This window comes from Astatotilapia calliptera, chromosome 20 (assembly GCF_900246225.1).
Source record: "Astatotilapia calliptera chromosome 20, fAstCal1.2, whole genome shotgun sequence".
Taxonomy (NCBI): Eukaryota; Metazoa; Chordata; class Actinopteri; order Cichliformes; family Cichlidae; genus Astatotilapia; species Astatotilapia calliptera.
This window is the reverse complement of record NC_039321.1, coordinates 27,572,927-27,595,207: the sequence shown is the minus strand read 5'-3', so window position 1 is coordinate 27,595,207 and position 22,281 is coordinate 27,572,927. Positions and strand designations below refer to the sequence as shown.

At 42.2% G+C, this 22,281-nt stretch overlaps 2 protein-coding genes and 1 long non-coding RNA gene across 4 annotated transcripts in view; 1 reads left to right on the top strand and 2 right to left on the bottom strand.

Annotated features, from left to right (window-relative positions):
• On the bottom strand, window positions 1–680 carry LOC113013084 (uncharacterized). Its single transcript, XR_003270787.1, has 3 exons — window positions 660–680; window positions 497–586; window positions 1–419 (listed from the first exon to the last, which is right to left on the bottom strand). It is a non-coding gene; the product is annotated as an uncharacterized LOC113013084 (long non-coding RNA).
• LOC113013082 (uncharacterized) overlaps window positions 1–13,288 on the bottom strand; it is a 29,173-nt gene extending 15,885 nt beyond the window's left edge. The window contains exons 1-4 of one of the 2 annotated variants that reach the window (XM_026153685.1): window positions 11,188–13,288; window positions 10,013–10,581; window positions 6,068–6,673; window positions 2,126–2,731 (exon numbers count right to left, since the gene is read on the bottom strand). In XM_026153685.1, coding sequence (XP_026009470.1) covers window positions 2,126–2,731; window positions 6,068–6,673; window positions 10,013–10,581; window positions 11,188–12,976 — 3,570 coding nt within the window. In that variant the 5' untranslated portion in view covers window positions 12,977–13,288. Of the gene's footprint in view, window positions 1–2,125; window positions 2,732–6,067; window positions 6,674–10,012 lie in introns of both variants that reach the window. The other variant, XM_026153684.1, reaches the window with a different exon arrangement.
• A 77-nt stretch (window positions 13,289–13,365) lies between these two features.
• Window positions 13,366–20,992, top strand: LOC113013080 (uncharacterized). The gene is made up of 2 exons (XM_026153683.1): window positions 13,366–15,800; window positions 20,074–20,992. The coding sequence occupies exons 1-2, from the start codon at window positions 13,443–13,445 to the stop codon at window positions 20,785–20,787; spliced, it is 3,072 nt and encodes a 1,023-aa protein (XP_026009468.1). The 5' UTR covers window positions 13,366–13,442; the 3' UTR covers window positions 20,788–20,992.
• Window positions 20,993–22,281: the final 1,289 nt, after the last annotated feature.

The following is a 22,281-nucleotide window of genomic DNA, read 5'->3' as shown; positions in this document are numbered from 1 at the left end:
TTTAAAAACAAATCGACATAGCACACAGGTTAAACATGGACGGACACTCACACATGACCCCAAATGGGTAAAACACTATAGAAAAAAAGTCAAATCTTCAGTGCCGTCTTCACTCGGGCCCACCGCTGTGCATGCAAAAGCGGGGAGACAAAAAAAAGGATTTGTTTTCCCTGCAGCGCCTTCACCGTCTGCGACAATATATATATATATATATAAATAAAGGGGTTAAAATACTAAAAGGATCAATATCTGTGGTGCCTACTGATACAGAAAAAGTAAAACCAAAAACCAAAACCATCGACAGCCGCAGCAGTCAGTCTGTCGGCTTACACCAGTTTAAAACAAATTAAAACACACTGATGTGTTGGGTCCTTTGCCCGCAGCCAGAAATCCACCTGGCAAAGCAGCAGCTCGGTACTCTGTGAATAAAAGACAGGAGATCACTAGCTGGACAATAAAACACAGGAATATTCCTCCACTGAATTGGTTTTGTTACCTGTCCACAAGTTCGTGTCACACCCTAATAAATGTGGGTCAGTGGCGATGAAGTCCACTATACCGTTCTCACGGGAGCAATGTTTCCCACCTACAAGGGTGCAAATAACTGTAAACCTCTGCCAACAGCCAGAGCTCAAGTGGTACATTTTTGTGTAACCTACCGTTCTAACAGAAGTTTAGGGAAGGACGCGTATCAGACTTTCATAATTAAGAAACACCAACTTGCCCAACTCGGACCAAGCACTCGCAGCTTCAGGTTTGCAAAGGAATACCCAATTGCCCACACCTGCGCTTATGAAAGGAGCGAAGACCAGCTCCGCCCACCAGGGGCGGTCCCAAATCTCCAGGTCTCACCTGTCACATAAAGTAACCGCGTGCGGCATTTTAAGAGAGTAAATATTGACTCAAGCAAGATTTAAAAAGCATTACAAGTTGATCATGACCCTAATTCAGAAAGCATTAATTTTTTCCTGCAAAAGAACACAACCTCCAGGCTTTTTCAGCATTGTCAGTTTGTGCAAAGAATCATTTTCCACTACATGTACAACAGGTGAAAAACAAATTAAAATAAACACATTAAACCTCCCAAGTGTTTTTTGTTTAATTGCTATTATTTTTCATTTCCTAAAGATTAATTGAAAGGTCCATGGAGTTTGGAGGGTGAGGACCCAGGAAACCGCAACAAGGAGGAGAGGGACAGAAAATGGCAAGTCGCAAAGGAGGCCTTGGAGACCATGATGAAAATGTCCACCTCACTCAGGCTTTTTGCTTTAGACTTTCCATTCTGGACCAATCTATGTGCAGAAATGTGCCTAAAACCCTGAAAACTGTTAAACTTACCACAGATATTCACTTAGTGTCTATAATAACAACATTTAATAGTTTCATGAATTGTGTTCATCTCATACCCAAACCACCTTTATCAAATTCTACTCTAAATTCTGCTCTAATACAATACCAGTACTCATGACCAGAGTGCACAAATGCAACATTGTTTTTTCATACTTGACAACACAATAAAACACAAGAAAAATCAGAATATGTTTGAGATTAGGATTTTTATTTGATGGTAAATCAATTTTCTTAAAATTTCATTTTGTTTTACTTTGATGCTATAATAGATGATTTTAAAATTCAGTTAAATCTAAGATTATATAGCATCGCAGCAAAACAAGAGTCTCCTCAAGGTGCTTTATAATGTAAGGTGAAAACCCTACAGTATTAGCAGGAAAATACCCAACAATCAAAAGATCCCCTTTGAGCAAGCACTAGGCGACAGTGGGGAGAAAAAACTCCCTTTAAACAGGAAGAAACCTCCAGCAGAACCAGGCTCAAGAGGGGGCGGCCATCTGCTGCGACCGGTTGGGGGTGATGGAGAGACAATATAGGGAGACAAGATGAAATATACTTCTGTTGGCCAATTACATTGTTTTTGAATAAATTATTAAATGCTTCGAGATCTTTAAAGAAGCATTGTAGTGTGTGTGTGTGTGGGGGGGGGGGGGGTGCAGCTGGTCTTTTAGTCATCGCTGCTGCCCCTACAGCAGCTCCTAAACGGCTTCATTAAAGCTTTTCCCACTGCTCGAAAGAACCTTGTAATTTTAGACTTCAGTGGGGGATTGAGTACAACCTCAATAATCATGTCCAGGAGATCCAGAAAAAGTTCATCAAAAGTGTAATCATCTGGTGTAAGAGCCGAATGTACAAACTGATCTGCAGAGTCAAGCTCCTTTATAAGGGCCTTACTCATTTTCTTTAGCATCCGCCGTTTGTTATTTTTAAGAGCACTCAGATATCCTGGGATTCTGACCTTATCTAGAAGCAGATCTGTAAGACGCCTGGTGATCGCTTCGTAATTTTCTATATTCAGATAGTTTGTGTCGAAAAGACATTTCTCCAGGAGCTCATCTAACAGACAGTTACTGAAGTCTCTGACAATTTTCTCAGACTCCTCCTGTAAGTTTTCAGAGGTTGATGGCTGACTTTGAGCTTCTGTAAGCCCAGCTTCAGTGATTGGTTCAGGCTCAGGGCTGTTTTCTGGGGGTGGGCCCTGCTCTAGTACACTCACGCAGGAGACTGTTTCATTTTTGGGAGGACAATCTGGACGTGACTCTGGTTCAGACAGTCTGTCATTTTCTTTTTGCTCTGTTGGAGTCAGTGCTCTTAAAATCACATCCTGGATGTCTCCCACGGCACCAGAAATCTTGTCACTTTGAACAGTTTGATCCAAAGCATCATTCTCTAACCACAGAAGAGTGTTTTGCAAAAACTTTTGCACTGAGTCTTCTACAGTCACATAGAGGACCTCGGGCGAAAAGGGTAACTCATCTGTTGGCTCTGCAGACCTAGAGATGACAGAGTCTGAAAGACATTTTCCTGATAGCATCACAGGGAGTACATATCTTTCAGTTGACTGGAGATGGTCATACACTTTATCTGTCAACTCCCTGGAAAACATCTCAATTTCCTTTATCCTTTCCAGGGGGTTCCAGATACGGTTCAAATGTTCTGGCCCGTTTAATTTATTAAACATTTGTTCAAGAACAGGTTTGATGGTGTTATAATCAACTGGGGAAGAACTCTTAAACATGCTATCCATCACTGGTGTGTTTACATAGCTACAAAAAGAACTGTAGCTGTCCATACAATCTGCTCTCTGATCATCAAGAGACTTGACCGGTTCGTGGAGACAGATGAAGAACCTTTTGTTTTTCTTCACCAGGTGTTTTATCTCTCTGATCATTTTGTAAAACTGCTTTTTGGCAAAAGCGCAGAAGTGGTCTTTGTGCAGCTTTTGGTCATTGCTTTTTCTGGATGGGATGCATGACGTGAAAAAGTTTTTCACCTTTTGGATATTTAACTGCACATTAAAAGCAGATTCGCGTGAGTCACATTTCTCACTAGATGTGACATCTTCACCATCAAAAGACTGCAGATTATCAATTATTGTCATTACAATGTCAGCTGCAGCTATTTCTGCTGGCGTGCTGGGACGCTGGAGACTTTCAGCTGTCTCAGCATCTGTGCACTTCTCTATCTCTGTGTCATCTTCGGCATTCGAATACTTCAGAGTGTCAAGTATTGCACTGACAACATCAGCCACGATCACTTCACCTGTGGTGCTGGAACGACTTTCCGCCATCTCTCCAGTTTCACTTTCTTTTATCTCTACAGGCGTCATGTCATTTTCATCCTTATTGTCCTCTGTGATTCCTGTGTCTGTGCTCCATTTGGTGAGAGCGCTGCTCACCTCCTCAACAACCATTGCCTTCTCAGAGATCTTTGATTCAGTACTCTCTGAATTAGACGGGCTAGGGGAACTAGCTGCGCCGCCCTTTGACATGCACTGGCTGCTTAGCTTAGCTGCACATTTTTCCAAACACGAGGCTGCGTGAGAGACCATGCGTCGAAGGTTTTTTGTGGTTGTCATTTTTCCACTGACATAAACGGCAGGATCTGACCGTAAATCCGGGTTGTTCAAGAGTAGAGTCACAGCTGAGTCGACCTTTTCTGAGATCTCCAATTCAATCAGTTTTGTCAGCTTCTTACTGGACTGACAGTTTTCATGGGGGGTGTTAAGAGCGATGCCAATGCTGGTTGAAAGAGAGTCTCCCAGCGACGGAGCTATTTTTGCCACAGGTATGCTGATACCTGTTTGGGACAATTCGTCTGTCATTAACTCCTGAAGTGTGGGAAGTGCAGATTTCAGGATGCCGCTAGAAACTATCTGAATGATTTCGATTATCATATCAGCCAGTAATGCTTGGAGATCAGAGTCCCAGATTCCCTGTTCAATCATTCCCCATTGTACCTGGGAGAACTGATCGAAACACTTGGTTATAGCTGGTAAAATATGCTCGGGAATAATGGGGATAGAGCCTGTAGTCTGAAATTCAGCCATTGTGGACGTTTCGGTTTCAGTAAAATTATTTGAAGGACTTTGAAAATCTAAGATTCTAGAGTGCGAAGATCGCGGTCTGTACATCTCATTTACTTAACGCTAAGTAGATTGTGAGTCCTGGCGGGTTCTATATATAGGCTCAGTTGACTGTAACGTCACGGGCACGTCAAAGCGTTCGCTTACGTCACAGTCAGGCGATCAAAGCGTTCGCTACTTCACGTCACACGCATGCGCACTGTCTGTGTTTTGAACTCCCACGCACAGGCTTCCCGACTTAAACCGCTAATAAATTCTTACATACACATCGTGTTGGTGTAAAATACAGTATCTGGAAGCGAAAGGACATTTAGCCTCGTTATTTACTCTCTTAAAATGCACAACACCCATATATAAAGTAACCGCGTGCGGCATTTTAAGAGAGTAAATATTGACTCAAGCAAGATTTAAAAAGCATTACAAGTTGATCATGACCCTAATTCAGAAAGCATTAATTTTTTCCTGCAAAAGAACACAACCTCCAGGCTTTTTCAGCATTGTCAGTTTGTGCAAAGAATCATTTTCCACTACATGTACAACAGGTGAAAAACAAATTAAAATAAACACATTAAACCTCCCAAGTGTTTTTTGTTTAATTGCTATTATTTTTCATTTCCTAAAGATTAATTGAAAGGTCCATGGAGTTTGGAGGGTGAGGACCCAGGAAACCGCAACAAGGAGGAGAGGGACAGAAAATGGCAAGTCGCAAAGGAGGCCTTGGAGACCATGATGAAAATGTCCACCTCACTCAGGCTTTTTGCTTTAGACTTTCCATTCTGGACCAATCTATGTGCAGAAATGTGCCTAAAACCCTGAAAACTGTTAAACTTACCACAGATATTCACTTAGTGTCTATAATAACAACATTTAATAGTTTCATGAATTGTGTTCATCTCATACCCAAACCACCTTTATCAAATTCTACTCTAAATTCTGCTCTAATACAATACCAGTACTCATGACCAGAGTGCACAAATGCAACATTGTTTTTTCATACTTGACAACACAATAAAACACAAGAAAAATCAGAATATGTTTGAGATTAGGATTTTTATTTGATGGTAAATCAATTTTCTTAAAATTTCATTTTGTTTTACTTTGATGCTATAATGGATGATTTTAAAATTCAGTTAAATCTAAGATTATATAGCATCGCAGCAAAACAAGAGTCTCCTCAAGGTGCTTTATAATGTAAGGTGAAAACCCTACAGTATTAGCAGGAAAATACCCAACAATCAAAAGATCCCCTTTGAGCAAGCACTAGGCGACAGTGGGGAGAAAAAACTCCCTTTAACAGGAAGAAACCTCCAGCAGAACCAGGCTCAAGAGGGGGCGGCCATCTGCTGCGACCGGTTGGGGGTGATGGAGAGACAATATAGGGAGACAAGATGAAATATACTTCTGTTGGCCAATTACATTGTTTTTGAATAAATTATTAAATGCTTCGAGATCTTTAAAGAAGCATTGTAGTGTGTGTGTGTGTGTGTGTGTGGGGGGGGGGGGGGGGGGGGTGCAGCTGGTCTTTTAGTCATCGCTGCTGCCCCTACAGCAGCTCCTAAACGGCTTCATTAAAGCTTTTCCCACTGCTCGAAAGAACCTTGTAATTTTAGACTTCAGTGGGGGATTGAGTACAACCTCAATAATCATGTCCAGGAGATCCAGAAAAAGTTCATCAAAAGTGTAATCATCTGGTGTAAGAGCCGAATGTACAAACTGATCTGCAGAGTCAAGCTCCTTTATAAGGGCCTTACTCATTTTCTTTAGCATCCGCCGTTTGTTATTTTTAAGAGCACTCAGATATCCTGGGATTCTGACCTTATCTAGAAGCAGATCTGTAAGACGCCTGGTGATCGCTTCGTAATTTTCTATATTCAGATAGTTTGTGTCGAAAAGACATTTCTCCAGGAGCTCATCTAACAGACAGTTACTGAAGTCTCTGACAATTTTCTCAGACTCCTCCTGTAAGTTTTCAGAGGTTGATGGCTGACTTTGAGCTTCTGTAAGCCCAGCTTCAGTGATTGGTTCAGGCTCAGGGCTGTTTTCTGGGGGTGGGCCCTGCTCTAGTACACTCACGCAGGAGACTGTTTCATTTTTGGGAGGACAATCTGGACGTGACTCTGGTTCAGACAGTCTGTCATTTTCTTTTTGCTCTGTTGGAGTCAGTGCTCTTAAAATCACATCCTGGATGTCTCCCACGGCACCAGAAATCTTGTCACTTTGAACAGTTTGATCCAAAGCATCATTCTCTAACCACAGAAGAGTGTTTTGCAAAAACTTTTGCACTGAGTCTTCTACAGTCACATAGAGGACCTCGGGCGAAAAGGGTAACTCATCTGTTGGCTCTGCAGACCTAGAGATGACAGAGTCTGAAAGACATTTTCCTGATAGCATCACAGGGAGTACATATCTTTCAGTTGACTGGAGATGGTCATACACTTTATCTGTCAACTCCCTGGAAAACATCTCAATTTCCTTTATCCTTTCCAGGGGGTTCCAGATACGGTTCAAATGTTCTGGCCCGTTTAATTTATTAAACATTTGTTCAAGAACAGGTTTGATGGTGTTATAATCAACTGGGGAAGAACTCTTAAACATGCTATCCATCACTGGTGTGTTTACATAGCTACAAAAAGAACTGTAGCTGTCCATACAATCTGCTCTCTGATCATCAAGAGACTTGACCGGTTCGTGGAGACAGATGAAGAACCTTTTGTTTTTCTTCACCAGGTGTTTTATCTCTCTGATCATTTTGTAAAACTGCTTTTTGGCAAAAGCGCAGAAGTGGTCTTTGTGCAGCTTTTGGTCATTGCTTTTTCTGGATGGGATGCATGACGTGAAAAAGTTTTTCACCTTTTGGATATTTAACTGCACATTAAAAGCAGATTCGCGTGAGTCACATTTCTCACTAGATGTGACATCTTCACCATCAAAAGACTGCAGATTATCAATTATTGTCATTACAATGTCAGCTGCAGCTATTTCTGCTGGCGTGCTGGGACGCTGGAGACTTTCAGCTGTCTCAGCATCTGTGCACTTCTCTATCTCTGTGTCATCTTCGGCATTCGAATACTTCAGAGTGTCAAGTATTGCACTGACAACATCAGCCACGATCACTTCACCTGTGGTGCTGGAACGACTTTCCGCCATCTCTCCAGTTTCACTTTCTTTTATCTCTACAGGCGTCATGTCATTTTCATCCTTATTGTCCTCTGTGATTCCTGTGTCTGTGCTCCATTTGGTGAGAGCGCTGCTCACCTCCTCAACAACCATTGCCTTCTCAGAGATCTTTGATTCAGTACTCTCTGAATTAGACGGGCTAGGGGAACTAGCTGCGCCGCCCTTTGACATGCACTGGCTGCTTAGCTTAGCTGCACATTTTTCCAAACACGAGGCTGCGTGAGAGACCATGCGTCGAAGGTTTTTTGTGGTTGTCATTTTTCCACTGACATAAACGGCAGGATCTGACCGTAAATCCGGGTTGTTCAAGAGTAGAGTCACAGCTGAGTCGACCTTTTCTGAGATCTCCAATTCAATCAGTTTTGTCAGCTTCTTACTGGACTGACAGTTTTCATGGGGGATGTTAAGAGCGATGCCAATGCTGGTTGAAAGAGAGTCTCCCAGCGACGGAGCTATTTTTGCCACAGGTATGCTGATACCTGTTTGGGACAATTCGTCTGTCATTAACTCCTGAAGTGTGGGAAGTGCAGATTTCAGGATGCCGCTAGAAACTATCTGAATGATTTCGATTATCATATCAGCCAGTAATGCTTGGAGATCAGAGTCCCAGATTCCCTGTTCAATCATTCCCCATTGTACCTGGGAGAACTGATCGAAACACTTGGTTATAGCTGGTAAAATATGCTCGGGAATAATGGGGATAGAGCCTGTAGTCTGAAATTCAGCCATTGTGGACGTTTCGGTTTCAGTAAAATTATTTGAAGGACTTTGAAAATCTAAGATTCTAGAGTGCGAAGATCGCGGTCTGTACATCTCATTTACTTAACGCTAAGTAGATTGTGAGTCCTGGCGGGTTCTATATATAGGCTCAGTTGACTGTAACGTCACGGGCACGTCAAAGCGTTCGCTTAAGTCACAGTCAGGCGATCAAAGCGTTCGCTACTTCACGTCACACGCATGCGCACTGTCTGTGTTTTGAACTCCCACGCACAGGCTTCCCGACTTAAACCGCTAATAAATTCTTACATACACATCGTGTTGGTGTAAAATACAGTATCTGGAAGCGAAAGGACATTTAGCCTCGTTATTTACTCTCTTAAAATGCACAACACCCATATATAAAGTAACCGCGTGCGGCATTTTAAGAGAGTAAATATTGACTCAAGCAAGATTTAAAAAGCATTACAAGTTGATCATGACCCTAATTCAGAAAGCATTAATTTTTTCCTGCAAAAGAACACAACCTCCAGGCTTTTTCAGCATTGTCAGTTTGTGCAAAGAATCATTTTCCACTACATGTACAACAGGTGAAAAACAAATTAAAATAAACACATTAAACCTCCCAAGTGTTTTTTGTTTAATTGCTATTATTTTTCATTTCCTAAAGATTAATTGAAAGGTCCATGGAGTTTGGAGGGTGAGGACCCAGGAAACCGCAACAAGGAGGAGAGGGACAGAAAATGGCAAGTCGCAAAGGAGGCCTTGGAGACCATGATGAAAATGTCCACCTCACTCAGGCTTTTTGCTTTAGACTTTCCATTCTGGACCAATCTATGTGCAGAAATGTGCCTAAAACCCTGAAAACTGTTAAACTTACCACAGATATTCACTTAGTGTCTATAATAACAACATTTAATAGTTTCATGAATTGTGTTCATCTCATACCCAAACCACCTTTATCAAATTCTACTCTAAATTCTGCTCTAATACAATACCAGTACTCATGACCAGAGTGCACAAATGCAACATTGTTTTTTCATACTTGACAACACAATAAAACACAAGAAAAATCAGAATATGTTTGAGATTAGGATTTTTATTTGATGGTAAATCAATTTTCTTAAAATTTCATTTTGTTTTACTTTGATGCTATAATAGATGATTTTAAAATTCAGTTAAATCTAAGATTATATAGCATCGCAGCAAAACAAGAGTCTCCTCAAGGTGCTTTATAATGTAAGGTGAAAACCCTACAGTATTAGCAGGAAAATACCCAACAATCAAAAGATCCCCTTTGAGCAAGCACTAGGCGACAGTGGGGAGAAAAAACTCCCTTTAAATAGGAAGAAACCTCCAGCAGAACCAGGCTCAAGAGGGGGCGGCCATCTGCTGCGACCGGTTGGGGGTGATGGAGAGACAATATAGGGAGACAAGATGAAATATACTTCTGTTGGCCAATTACATTGTTTTTGAATAAATTATTAAATGCTTCGAGATCTTTAAAGAAGCATTGTAGTGTGTGTGTGTGTGTGTGTGTGTGTGTGGGGGGGGGGGGGGGGTGCAGCTGGTCTTTTAGTCATCGCTGCTGCCCCTACAGCAGCTCCTAAACGGCTTCGTTAAAGCTTTTCCCACTGCCCGAAAGAACTTTGTAATTTTAGACTTCAGTGGGGGATTGAGTACAACCTCAATAATCATGTCCAGGAGATCCAGAAAAAGTTCATCAAAAGTGTAATCATCTGGTGTAAGAGCCGAATGTACAAACTGATCTGCAGAGTCAAGCTCCTTTATAAGGGCCTTACTCATTTTCTTTAGCATCCGCCGTTTGTTATTTTTAAGAGCACTCAGATATCCTGGGATTCTGACCTTATCTAGAAGCAGATCTGTAAGACGCCTGGTGATCGCTTCGTAATTTTCTATATTCAGATAGTTTGTGTCGAAAAGACATTTCTCCAGGAGCTCATCTAACAGACAGTTACTGAAGTCTCTGACAATTTTCTCAGACTCCTCCTGTAAGTTTTCAGAGGTTGATGGCTGACTTTGAGCTTCTGTAAGCCCAGCTTCAGTGATTGGTTCAGGCTCAGGGCTGTTTTCTGGGGGTGGGCCCTGCTCTAGTACACTCACGCAGGAGACTGTTTCATTTTTGGGAGGACAATCTGGACGTGACTCTGGTTCAGACAGTCTGTCATTTTCTTTTTGCTCTGTTGGAGTCAGTGCTCTTAAAATCACATCCTGGATGTCTCCCACGGCACCAGAAATCTTGTCACTTTGAACAGTTTGATCCAAAGCAACCTCAATAATCATGTCCAGGAGATCCAGAAAAAGTTCATCAAAAGTGTAATCATCTGGTGTAAGAGCCGAATGTACAAACTGATCTGCAGAGTCAAGCTCCTTTATAAGGGCCTTACTCATTTTCTTTAGCATCCGCCGTTTGTTATTTTTAAGAGCACTCAGATATCCTGGGATTCTGACCTTATCTAGAAGCAGATCTGTAAGACGCCTGGTGATCGCTTCGTAATTTTCTATATTCAGATAGTTTGTGTCGAAAAGACATTTCTCCAGGAGCTCATCTAACAGACAGTTACTGAAGTCTCTGACAATTTTCTCAGACTCCTCCTGTAAGTTTTCAGAGGTTGATGGCTGACTTTGAGCTTCTGTAAGCCCAGCTTCAGTGATTGGTTCAGGCTCAGGGCTGTTTTCTGGGGGTGGGCCCTGCTCTAGTACACTCACGCAGGAGACTGTTTCATTTTTGGGAGGACAATCTGGACGTGACTCTGGTTCAGACAGTCTGTCATTTTCTTTTTGCTCTGTTGGAGTCAGTGCTCTTAAAATCACATCCTGGATGTCTCCCACGGCACCAGAAATCTTGTCACTTTGAACAGTTTGATCCAAAGCATCATTCTCTAACCACAGAAGAGTGTTTTGCAAAAACTTTTGCACTGAGTCTTCTACAGTCACATAGAGGACCTCGGGCGAAAAGGGTAACTCATCTGTTGGCTCTGCAGACCTAGAGATGACAGAGTCTGAAAGACATTTTCCTGATAGCATCACAGGGAGTACATATCTTTCAGTTGACTGGAGATGGTCATACACTTTATCTGTCAACTCCCTGGAAAACATCTCAATTTCCTTTATCCTTTCCAGGGGGTTCCAGATACGGTTCAAATGTTCTGGCCCGTTTAATTTATTAAACATTTGTTCAAGAACAGGTTTGATGGTGTTATAATCAACTGGGGAAGAACTCTTAAACATGCTATCCATCACTGGTGTGTTTACATAGCTACAAAAAGAACTGTAGCTGTCCATACAATCTGCTCTCTGATCATCAAGAGACTTGACCGGTTCGTGGAGACAGATGAAGAACCTTTTGTTTTTCTTCACCAGGTGTTTTATCTCTCTGATCATTTTGTAAAACTGCTTTTTGGCAAAAGCGCAGAAGTGGTCTTTGTGCAGCTTTTGGTCATTGCTTTTTCTGGATGGGATGCATGACGTGAAAAAGTTTTTCACCTTTTGGATATTTAACTGCACATTAAAAGCAGATTCGCGTGAGTCACATTTCTCACTAGATGTGACATCTTCACCATCAAAAGACTGCAGATTATCAATTATTGTCATTACAATGTCAGCTGCAGCTATTTCTGCTGGCGTGCTGGGACGCTGGAGACTTTCAGCTGTCTCAGCATCTGTGCACTTCTCTATCTCTGTGTCATCTTCGGCATTCGAATACTTCAGAGTGTCAAGTATTGCACTGACAACATCAGCCACGATCACTTCACCTGTGGTGCTGGAACGACTTTCCGCCATCTCTCCAGTTTCACTTTCTTTTATCTCTACAGGCGTCATGTCATTTTCATCCTTATTGTCCTCTGTGATTCCTGTGTCTGTGCTCCATTTGGTGAGAGCGCTGCTCACCTCCTCAACAACCATTGCCTTCTCAGAGATCTTTGATTCAGTACTCTCTGAATTAGACGGGCTAGGGGAACTAGCTGCGCCGCCCTTTGACATGCACTGGCTGCTTAGCTTAGCTGCACATTTTTCCAAACACGAGGCTGCGTGAGAGACCATGCGTCGAAGGTTTTTTGTGGTTGTCATTTTTCCACTGACATAAACGGCAGGATCTGACCGTAAATCCGGGTTGTTCAAGAGTAGAGTCACAGCTGAGTCGACCTTTTCTGAGATCTCCAATTCAATCAGTTTTGTCAGCTTCTTACTGGACTGACAGTTTTCATGGGGGATGTTAAGAGCGATGCCAATGCTGGTTGAAAGAGAGTCTCCCAGCGACGGAGCTATTTTTGCCACAGGTATGCTGATACCTGTTTGGGACAATTCGTCTGTCATTAACTCCTGAAGTGTGGGAAGTGCAGATTTCAGGATGCCGCTAGAAACTATCTGAATGATTTCGATTATCATATCAGCCAGTAATGCTTGGAGATCAGAGTCCCAGATTCCCTGTTCAATCATTCCCCATTGTACCTGGGAGAACTGATCGAAACACTTGGTTATAGCTGGTAAAATATGCTCGGGAATAATGGGGATAGAGCCTGTAGTCTGAAATTCAGCCATTGTGGACGTTTCGGTTTCAGTAAAATTATTTGAAGGACTTTGAAAATCTAAGATTCTAGAGTGCGAAGATCGCGGTCTGTACATCTCATTTACTTAACGCTAAGTAGATTGTGAGTCCTGGCGGGTTCTATATATAGGCTCAGTTGACTGTAACGTCACGGGCACGTCAAAGCGTTCGCTTACGTCACAGTCAGGCGATCAAAGCGTTCGCTACTTCACGTCACACGCATGCGCACTGTCTGTGTTTTGAACTCCCACGCACAGGCTTCCCGACTTAAACCGCTAATAAATTCTTACATACACATCGTGTTGGTGTAAAATACAGTATCTGGAAGCGAAAGGACATTTAGCCTCGTTATTTACTCTCTTAAAATGCACAACACCCATATATAAAGTAACCGCATGCGTGCGTGACGTGAAGTAGCGAACGCTTTGATCGCCTGACTGTGACGTAAGCGAACGCTTTGACGTGCCCGTGACGTTACAGTCAACTGAGCCTATATATAGACCCCGCCAGGACTCACAATCTACTTAGCGTTAAGTAAATGAGATGTACAGACCGCGATCTTCGCACTCTAGAATCTTAGATTTTCAAAGTCCTTCAAATAATTTTACTGAAACCGAAACGTCCACAATGGCTGAATTTCAGACTACAGGCTCTATCCCCATTATTCCCGAGCATATTTTACCAGCTATAACCAAGTGTTTCGATCAGTTCTCCCAGGTACAATGGGGAATGATTGAACAGGGAATCTGGGACTCTGATCTCCAAGCATTACTGGCTGATATGATAATCGAAATCATTCAGATAGTTTCTAGCGGCATCCTGAAATCTGCACTTCCCACACTTCAGGAGTTAATGACAGACGAATTGTCCCAAACAGGTATCAGCATACCTGTGGCAAAAATAGCTCCGTCGCTGGGAGACTCTCTTTCAACCAGCATTGGCATCGCTCTTAACACCCCCCATGAAAACTGTCAGTCCAGTAAGAAGCTGACAAAACTGATTGAATTGGAGATCTCAGAAAAGGTCGACTCAGCTGTGACTCTACTCTTGAACAACCCGGATTTACGGTCAGATCCTGCCGTTTATGTCAGTGGAAAAATGACAACCACAAAAAACCTTCGACGCATGGTCTCTCACGCAGCCTCGTGTTTGGAAAAATGTGCAGCTAAGCTAAGCAGCCAGTGCATGTCAAAGGGCGGCGCAGCTAGTTCCCCTAGCCCGTCTAATTCAGAGAGTACTGAATCAAAGATCTCTGAGAAGGCAATGGTTGTTGAGGAGGTGAGCAGCGCTCTCACCAAATGGAGCACAGACACAGGAATCACAGAGGACAATAAGGATGAAAATGACATGACGCCTGTAGAGATAAAAGAAAGTGAAACTGGAGAGATGGCGGAAAGTCGTTCCAGCACCACAGGTGAAGTGATCGTGGCTGATGTTGTCAGTGCAATACTTGACACTCTGAAGTATTCGAATGCCGAAGATGACACAGAAATAGAGAAGTGCACAGATGCTGAGACAGCTGAAAGTCTCCAGCGTCCCAGCACGCCAGCAGAAATAGCTGCAGCTGACATTGTAATGACAATAATTGATAATCTGCAGTCTTTTGATGGTGAAGATGTCACATCTAGTGAGAAATGTGACTCACGCGAATCTGCTTTTAATGTGCAGTTAAATATCCAAAAGGTGAAAAACTTTTTCACGTCATGCATCCCATCCAGAAAAAGCAATGACCAAAAGCTGCACAAAGACCACTTCTGCGCTTTTGCCAAAAAGCAGTTTTACAAAATGATCAGAGAGATAAAACACCTGGTGAAGAAAAACAAAAGGTTCTTCATCTGTCTCCACGAACCGGTCAAGTCTCTTGATGATCAGAGAGCAGATTGTATGGACAGCTACAGTTCTTTTTGTAGCTATGTAAACACACCAGTGATGGATAGCATGTTTAAGAGTTCTTCCCCAGTTGATTATAACACCATCAAACCTGTTCTTGAACAAATGTTTAATAAATTAAACGGGCCAGAACATTTGAACCATATCTGGAACCCCCTGGAAAGGATAAAGGAAATTGAGATGTTTTCCAGGGAGTTGACAGATAAAGTGTATGACCATCTCCAGTCAACTGAAAGATATGTACTCCCTGTGATGCTATCAGGAAAATGTCTTTCAGACTCTGTCATCTCTAGGTCTGCAGAGCCAACAGATGAGTTACCCTTTTCGCCCGAGGTCCTCTATGTGACTGTAGAAGACTCAGTGCAAAAGTTTTTGCAAAACACTCTTCTGTGGTTAGAGAATGATGCTTTGGATCAAACTGTTCAAAGTGACAAGATTTCTGGTGCCGTGGGAGACATCCAGGATGTGATTTTAAGAGCACTGACTCCAACAGAGCAAAAAGAAAATGACAGACTGTCTGAACCAGAGTCACGTCCAGATTGTCCTCCCAAAAATGAAACAGTCTCCTGCGTGAGTGTACTAGAGCAGGGCCCACCCCCAGAAAACAGCCCTGAGCCTGAACCAATCACTGAAGCTGGGCTTACAGAAGCTCAAAGTCAGCCATCAACCTCTGAAAACTTACAGGAGGAGTCTGAGAAAATTGTCAGAGACTTCAGTAACTGTCTGTTAGATGAGCTCCTGGAGAAATGTCTTTTCGACACAAACTATCTGAATATAGAAAATTACGAAGCGATCACCAGGCGTCTTACAGATCTGCTTCTAGATAAGGTCAGAATCCCAGGATATCTGAGTGCTCTTAAAAATAACAAACAGCGGATGCTAAAGAAAATGAGTAAGGCCCTTATAAAGGAGCTTGACTCTGCAGATCAGTTTGTACATTCGGCTCTTACACCAGATGATTACACTTTTGATGAACTTTTTCTGGATCTCCTGGACATGATTATTGAGGTTGTACTCAATCCCCCACTGAAGTCTAAAATTACAAGGTTCTTTCGGGCAGTGGGAAAAGCTTTAACGAAGCCGTTTAGGAGCTGCTGTAGGGGCAGCAGCGATGACTAAAAGACCAGCTGCACCCCCCCCACACACACACACACACACACACACACTACAATGCTTCTTTAAAGATCTCGAAGCATTTAATAATTTATTCAAAAATAATGTAATTGGCCAACAGAAGTATATTTCATCTTGTCTCCCTATATTGTCTCTCCATCACCCCCAACCGGTCGCAGCAGATGGCCGCCCCCTCTTGAGCCTGGTTCTGCTGGAGGTTTCTTCCTATTTAAAGGGAGTTTTTTCTCCCCACTGTCGCCTAGTGCTTGCTCAAAGGGGATCTTTTGATTGTTGGGTATTTTCCTGCTAATACTGTAGGGTTTTCACCTTACATTATAAAGCACCTTGAGGAGACTCTTGTTTTGCTGCGATGCTATATAATCTTAGATTTAACTGAATTTTAAAATCATCTATTATAGCATCAAAGTAAAACAAAATGAAATTTTAAGAAAATTGATTTACCATCAAATAAAAATCCTAATCTCAAACATATTCTGATTTTTCTTGTGTTTTATTGTGTTGTCAAGTATGAAAAAACAATGTTGCATTTGTGCACTCTGGTCATGAGTACTGGTATTGTATTAGAGCAGAATTTAGAGTAGAATTTGATAAAGGTGGTTTGGGTATGAGATGAACACAATTCATGAAACTATTAAATGTTGTTATTATAGACACTAAGTGAATATCTGTGGTAAGTTTAACAGTTTTCAGGGTTTTAGGCACATTTCTGCACATAGATTGGTCCAGAATGGAAAGTCTAAAGCAAAAAGCCTGAGTGAGGTGGACATTTTCATCATGGTCTCCAAGGCCTCCTTTGCGACTTGCCATTTTCTGTCCCTCTCCTCCTTGTTGCGGTTTCCTGGGTCCTCACCCTCCAAACTCCATGGACCTTTCAATTAATCTTTAGGAAATGAAAAATAATAGCAATTAAACAAAAAACACTTGGGAGGTTTAATGTGTTTATTTTAATTTGTTTTTCACCTGTTGTACATGTAGTGGAAAATGATTCTTTGCACAAACTGACAATGCTGAAAAAGCCTGGAGGTTGTGTTCTTTTGCAGGAAAAAATTAATGCTTTCTGAATTAGGGTCATGATTAACTTGTAATGCTTTTTAAATCTTGCTTGAGTCAATATTTACTCTCTTAAAATGCCGCACGCGGTTACTTTATATATGGGTGTTGTGCATTTTAAGAGAGTAAATAACGAGGCTAAATGTCCTTTCGCTTCCAGATACTGTATTTTACACCAACGCGATGTGTATGTGTAACGGAGCGGAAAGGCTGATTTTATTTCCACAGTGTCGTTTTTTAAAGGAAGGAAACCTTCCTCCAAACGGACAGAGCAGTGGAGCCGCCAAGGGAAAGCACACGATTAAAAAACTGTATAATTAAAATATAATTTATTATATTTAAATAGTTAAAAATGCAAAATGAATTAAAACAACCTTGGCCAAGGGGTAACACAATAAAAAGTAATAAAACACAACATTAAAAGTCCAGTGGCATCCGCCACGATATAAAAGTCACAAAGAACTAAAAAAGTCCAGCGAAGTGATGTAAAAGGGAAACCCAGCGGAGTCCTCGCCTTCCTCCCCGCATTCCGCGTCCTGGTACGCTGAAGAAAGGGAGGGAGCGGCAGTCACTATTCTTTTCGGCAATTTTCATTCAATAAAAGGGGCTAAGTCGAAGACTTACCCCGGGTGGGCAGAGCTCTCAACTCCGCCCGCCGCTTCTTTAAAACTGCAAGTCGGCACCAGCTGTCTCGCCGCCTCTGCTCTCCCGCAGTGCACAAGCTGGGCTCTCGTTACTACTGCCGTCCGCCTGTTCGCTCCGCGTCCCTAGTCGCTGGTGCTGCCCGTCCTTTCCTAACGCCCAGCTCCACCAGCCCCTTCGGCTTGCAGGCGCTGCCGCCTGGCATCACTTACTCCTGGCCGTCTCTCAAGCCTCTCGGTCGAACCCCTTCCTTTGGTCTGCCAGGCCCTCTTATTGGCCTCTCTGGGATCTCTCGCAGGTGTGATCAGTTTATTATCAGGTAGGGGCGGAGTCTTTCCAGGACAAGTCATCAAATAAATACCATTAAAACATGCAGTAAAACTCATAAAAATAAGCCAGTGTACAATATTAAAATATTAAAAAGGTAAAACACAGCAAAACATGCATAGTAGAAAAACTTAGATAACTTGTCCCTTTCCACCCTGTGACATCTGTAAGAATTTATTAGCGGTTTAAGTCGGGAAGCCTGTGCGTGGGAGTTCAAAACACAGACAGTGCGCATGCGTGTGACGTGAAGTAGCGAACGCTTTGATCGCCTGACTGTGACGTAAGCGAACGCTTTGACGTGCCCGTGACGTTACAGTCAACTGAGCCTATATATAGACCCCGCCAGGACTCACAATCTACTTAGCGTTAAGTAAATGAGATGTACAGACCGCGATCTTCGCACTCTAGAATCTTAGATTTTCAAAGTCCTTCAAATAATTTTACTGAAACAGAAACGTCCACAATGGCTGAATTTCAGACTACAGGCTCTATCCCCATTATTCCCGAGCATATTTTACCAGCTATAACCAAGTGTTTCGATCAGTTCTCCCAGGTACAATGGGGAATGATTGAACAGGGAATCTGGGACTCTGATCTCCAAGCATTACTGGCTGATATGATAATCGAAATCATTCAGATAGTTTCTAGCGGCATCCTGAAATCTGCACTTCCCACACTTCAGGAGTTAATGACAGACGAATTGTCCCAAACAGGTATCAGCATACCTGTGGCAAAAATAGCTCCGTCGCTGGGAGACTCTCTTTCAACCAGCATTGGCATCGCTCTTAACATCCCCCATGAAAACTGTCAGTCCAGTAAGAAGCTGACAAAACTGATTGAATTGGAGATCTCAGAAAAGGTCGACTCAGCTGTGACTCTACTCTTGAACAACTCGGATTTACGGTCAGATCCTGCCGTTTATGTCAGTGGAAAAATGACAACCACAAAAAACCTTCGACGCATGGTCTCTCACGCAGCCTCGTGTTTGGAAAAATGTGCAGCTAAGCTAAGCAGCCAGTGCATGTCAAAGGGCGGCGCAGCTAGTTCCCCTAGCCCGTCTAATTCAGAGAGTACTGAATCAAAGATCTCTGAGAAGGCAATGGTTGTTGAGGAGGTGAGCAGCGCTCTCACCAAATGGAGCACAGACACAGGAATCACAGAGGACAATAAGGATGAAAATGACATGACGCCTGTAGAGATAAAAGAAAGTGAAACTGGAGAGATGGCGGAAAGTCGTTCCAGCACCACAGGTGAAGTGATCGTGGCTGATGTTGTCAGTGCAATACTTGACACTCTGAAGTATTCGAATGCCGAAGATGACACAGAGATAGAGAAGTGCACAGATGCTGAGACAGCTGAAAGTCTCCAGCGTCCCAGCACGCCAGCAGAAATAGCTGCAGCTGACATTGTAATGACAATAATTGATAATCTGCAGTCTTTTGATGGTGAAGATGTCACATCTAGTGAGAAATGTGACTCACGCGAATCTGCTTTTAATGTGCAGTTAAATATCCAAAAGGTGAAAAACTTTTTCACGTCATGCATCCCATCCAGAAAAAGCAATGACCAAAAGCTGCACAAAGACCACTTCTGCGCTTTTGCCAAAAAGCAGTTTTACAAAATGATCAGAGAGATAAAACACCTGGTGAAGAAAAACAAAAGGTTCTTCATCTGTCTCCACGAACCGGTCAAGTCTCTTGATGATCAGAGAGCAGATTGTATGGACAGCTACAGTTCTTTTTGTAGCTATGTAAACACACCAGTGATGGATAGCATGTTTAAGAGTTCTTCCCCGGTTGATTATAACACCATCAAACCTGTTCTTGAACAAATGTTTAATAAATTAAACGGGCCAGAACATTTGAACCATATCTGGAACCCCCTGGAAAGGATAAAGGAAATTGAGATGTTTTCCAGGGAGTTGACAGATAAAGTGTATGACCATCTCCAGTCAACTGAAAGATATGTACTCCCTGTGATGCTATCAGGAAAATGTCTTTCAGACTCTGTCATCTCTAGGTCTGCAGAGCCAACAGATGAGTTACCCTTTTCGCCCGAGGTCCTCTATGTGACTGTAGAAGACTCAGTGCAAAAGTTTTTGCAAAACACTCTTCTGTGGTTAGAGAATGATGCTTTGGATCAAACTGTTCAAAGTGACAAGATTTCTGGTGCCGTGGGAGACATCCAGGATGTGATTTTAAGAGCACTGACTCCAACAGAGCAAAAAGAAAATGACAGACTGTCTGAACCAGAGTCACGTCCAGATTGTCCTCCCAAAAATGAAACAGTCTCCTGCGTGAGTGTACTAGAGCAGGGCCCACCCCCAGAAAACAGCCCTGAGCCTGAACCAATCACTGAAGCTGGGCTTACAGAAGCTCAAAGTCAGCCATCAACCTCTGAAAACTTACAGGAGGAGTCTGAGAAAATTGTCAGAGACTTCAGTAACTGTCTGTTAGATGAGCTCCTGGAGAAATGTCTTTTCGACACAAACTATCTGAATATAGAAAATTACGAAGCGATCACCAGGCGTCTTACAGATCTGCTTCTAGATAAGGTCAGAATCCCAGGATATCTGAGTGCTCTTAAAAATAACAAACAGCGGATGCTAAAGAAAATGAGTAAGGCCCTTATAAAGGAGCTTGACTCTGCAGATCAGTTTGTACATTCGGCTCTTACACCAGATGATTACACTTTTGATGAACTTTTTCTGGATCTCCTGGACATGATTATTGAGGTTGTACTCAATCCCCCACTGAAGTCTAAAATTACAAGGTTCTTTCGAGCAGTGGGAAAAGCTTTAATGAAGCCGTTTAGGAGCTGCTGTAGGGGCAGCAGCGATGACTAAAAGACCAGCTGCACCCCCCCCCACACACACACACACACACACACACTACAATGCTTCTTTAAAGATCTCGAAGCATTTAATAATTTATTCAAAAACAATGTAATTGGCCAACAGAAGTATATTTCATCTTGTCTCCCTATATTGTCTCTCCATCACCCCCAACCGGTCGCAGCAGATGGCCGCCCCCTCTTGAGCCTGGTTCTGCTGGAGGTTTCTTCCTGCTAAAAGGGAGTTTTTTCTCCCCACTGTCGCCTAGTGCTTGCTCAAAGGGGATCTTTTGATTGTTGGGTATTTTCCTGCTAATACTGTAGGGTTTTCACCTTACATTATAAAGCACCTTGAGGAGACTCTTGTTTTGCTGCGATGCTATATAATCTTAGATTTAACTGAATTTTAAAATCATCTATTATAGCATCAAAGTAAAACAAAATGAAATTTTAAGAAAATTGATTTACCATCAAATAAAAATCCTAATCTCAAACATATTCTGATTTTTCTTGTGTTTTATTGTGTTGTCAAGTATGAAAAAACAATGTTGCATTTGTGCACTCTGGTCATGAGTACTGGTATTGTATTAGAGCAGAATTTAGAGTAGAATTTGATAAAGGTGGTTTGGGTATGAGATGAACACAATTCATGAAACTATTAAATGTTGTTATTATAGACACTAAGTGAATATCTGTGGTAAGTTTAACAGTTTTCAGGGTTTTAGGCACATTTCTGCACATAGATTGGTCCAGAATGGAAAGTCTAAAGCAAAAAGCCTGAGTGAGGTGGACATTTTCATCATGGTCTCCAAGGCCTCCTTTGCGACTTGCCATTTTCTGTCCCTCTCCTCCTTGTTGCGGTTTCCTGGGTCCTCACCCTCCAAACTCCATGGACCTTTCAATTAATCTTTAGGAAATGAAAAATAATAGCAATTAAACAAAAAACACTTGGGAGGTTTAATGTGTTTATTTTAATTTGTTTTTCACCTGTTGTACATGTAGTGGAAAATGATTCTTTGCACAAACTGACAATGCTGAAAAAGCCTGGAGGTTGTGTTCTTTTGCAGGAAAAAATTAATGCTTTCTGAATTAGGGTCATGATCAACTTGTAATGCTTTTTAAATCTTGCTTGAGTCAATACCTACTAGACTGCAGCACTCTAAACCTTCATTTGTGTAATTTAAAGTACCACATGGGTTGACACACTGAATCAAAACATTGATTTGAGGAGAAATGTACAGCTTTCACACACATACAATGCCACCTGACATAACTCTCACGTTATTAAATTTTTTTAAATCGCCTTTTAAAGTATTAACCTAAAACAACAAAAGGAACGGGAGGCAAATGTATATGCAATGAAGTGTCAATTCTATGTGCACGTAGCAGAAATACAGCTGGCCTGTAAACCTGGACCTGCATTTTAGCTGAGCAATATGTTCCAGTAACAGTTGAGGTCTTTCTTGAATGCAAGGTACATTTGGGGTGGTATGCACGCACAAATTAA